At 64.8% G+C, this 1,228-nt stretch overlaps 1 protein-coding gene across 1 annotated transcript in view; it reads left to right on the forward strand.

The window, feature by feature from the left end:
• Nucleotides 1–222: 222 nt before the first annotated feature.
• The window catches only part of Dok7 (docking protein 7), a 25,103-nt gene continuing 24,097 nt past the window's right edge, over nt 223–1,228 (forward strand). Inside the window, exons 1-2 of the mRNA XM_055624095.1 lie at nt 223–288; nt 380–425. Of these exons, the coding sequence (XP_055480070.1) occupies nt 235–288; nt 380–425 (100 nt within the window). The 5' untranslated portion in view covers nt 223–234. The remainder of the gene's footprint in view (nt 289–379; nt 426–1,228) is intronic.

Below are 1,228 nucleotides of genomic sequence, written 5' to 3' on the forward strand. Positions count from 1 at the left end.
TGCCACCTACTGGCTTGCAGTTTGCTAGGGTCTAAAAGACCGCGGCCCCGGGGCGCCCCGCCCAGTCTCCCCTGCATCCAGGTCCCGGTGTCACTGCGCCCCGCCCTCCGCGCCGGGTCCGCCCTCCTGGCGCAGTCCAGGGCCCTCCCGGGAGCTATTTTGAAAGTGACCCTGGGCTCGGGCGCCCGGGGCGCGTGGAGAGGGCGCGGCGGGCGGCGGGAACCATGACAGAAGATGACCGAGGCAGCGCTGGTGGAGGGCCAGGTCAAGCTGCGGGACGGCAAGAAGGTTGGGGCGCCGCGGGGGCGCGGGGCAGGTGGGGGCGGGGGCTCGGGGCGGGCGCGCCCGGGCGGCCTCTCACGCTGTCCTATCTCCGCAGTGGAAGAGTAGGTGGCTGGTGCTGCGCAAGCCATCGCCGGTGGCAGGTGAGAGGCTGGGCCGCGGGCGGGGCGGCGGGCGGCGGGTCTCAGCGAGCCGACTGGACCCTGCGGGCCCTGCAACGCGTGGCCGAGGTGCCAGCTCTCCCGAAATAGCCTCAGGGGAGCCACTGAAACCCGGCCCCGTGGCGGTAACCGGAGAGTTGCAGCCGTTCGGCGCCCGGACCCTGGGACCCGTCCACCCGCAACACAGCTCCAATCTGGTCCCGAGTGTGGAACTGGAGGTCCTAGCTTCTTTGTGGGCCAACCCCTTGCCCAGAGGGACTGTAGCCTCCCCGAGGAGCAGCAGGCAGAATGTGTTATAGGTGGGGGCATAGGTGTCCTGGTTAAAATGTTTGCATCAGGAGCTCCCAAACCGCATCCCAGGCAGTGCCTCCTCTCCCTAATGCCACCATCTCAGGTGGGACAAAGGTGGCTCTGCCAGGTAGGAAGAGTCCTGCTTTTGTGTCTCAGAAAAGTTACATCTGCTTATTTTGGAGACACGCTTCTGGGAAGAGAAACTGGTACCAGGATCTGCTCCCTCAGGATGGGGAGGGCCAGCAAGGAGCCCAGGCATTCGGCAGCTCCAGCCTGGGCCTGCAGCTGTTTCAGGAGACAGGTGCCTTGGAGCTGGCCCAGGCACCCAGGGGTCTGTAGGGGAAGTTGGGTGGGGTGTGCGTGTGGCAGCCTCACACATGTGCAGGCAGCCAGAGTGACTTCCAGGATGCTGGGTGTCTGTCAGCTCCCAGGAGGGGAGGCACCACACAGTAGTTGCTTTTGTGGAGAGTTGTCTTTTTTTTTTTTTTTTTTTT

This window comes from Psammomys obesus, unplaced genomic scaffold (assembly GCF_907164565.1).
Source record: "Psammomys obesus unplaced genomic scaffold, mPsaObe1.curated_primary_1811, whole genome shotgun sequence".
Classification (NCBI taxonomy): Eukaryota; Metazoa; Chordata; class Mammalia; order Rodentia; family Muridae; genus Psammomys; species Psammomys obesus.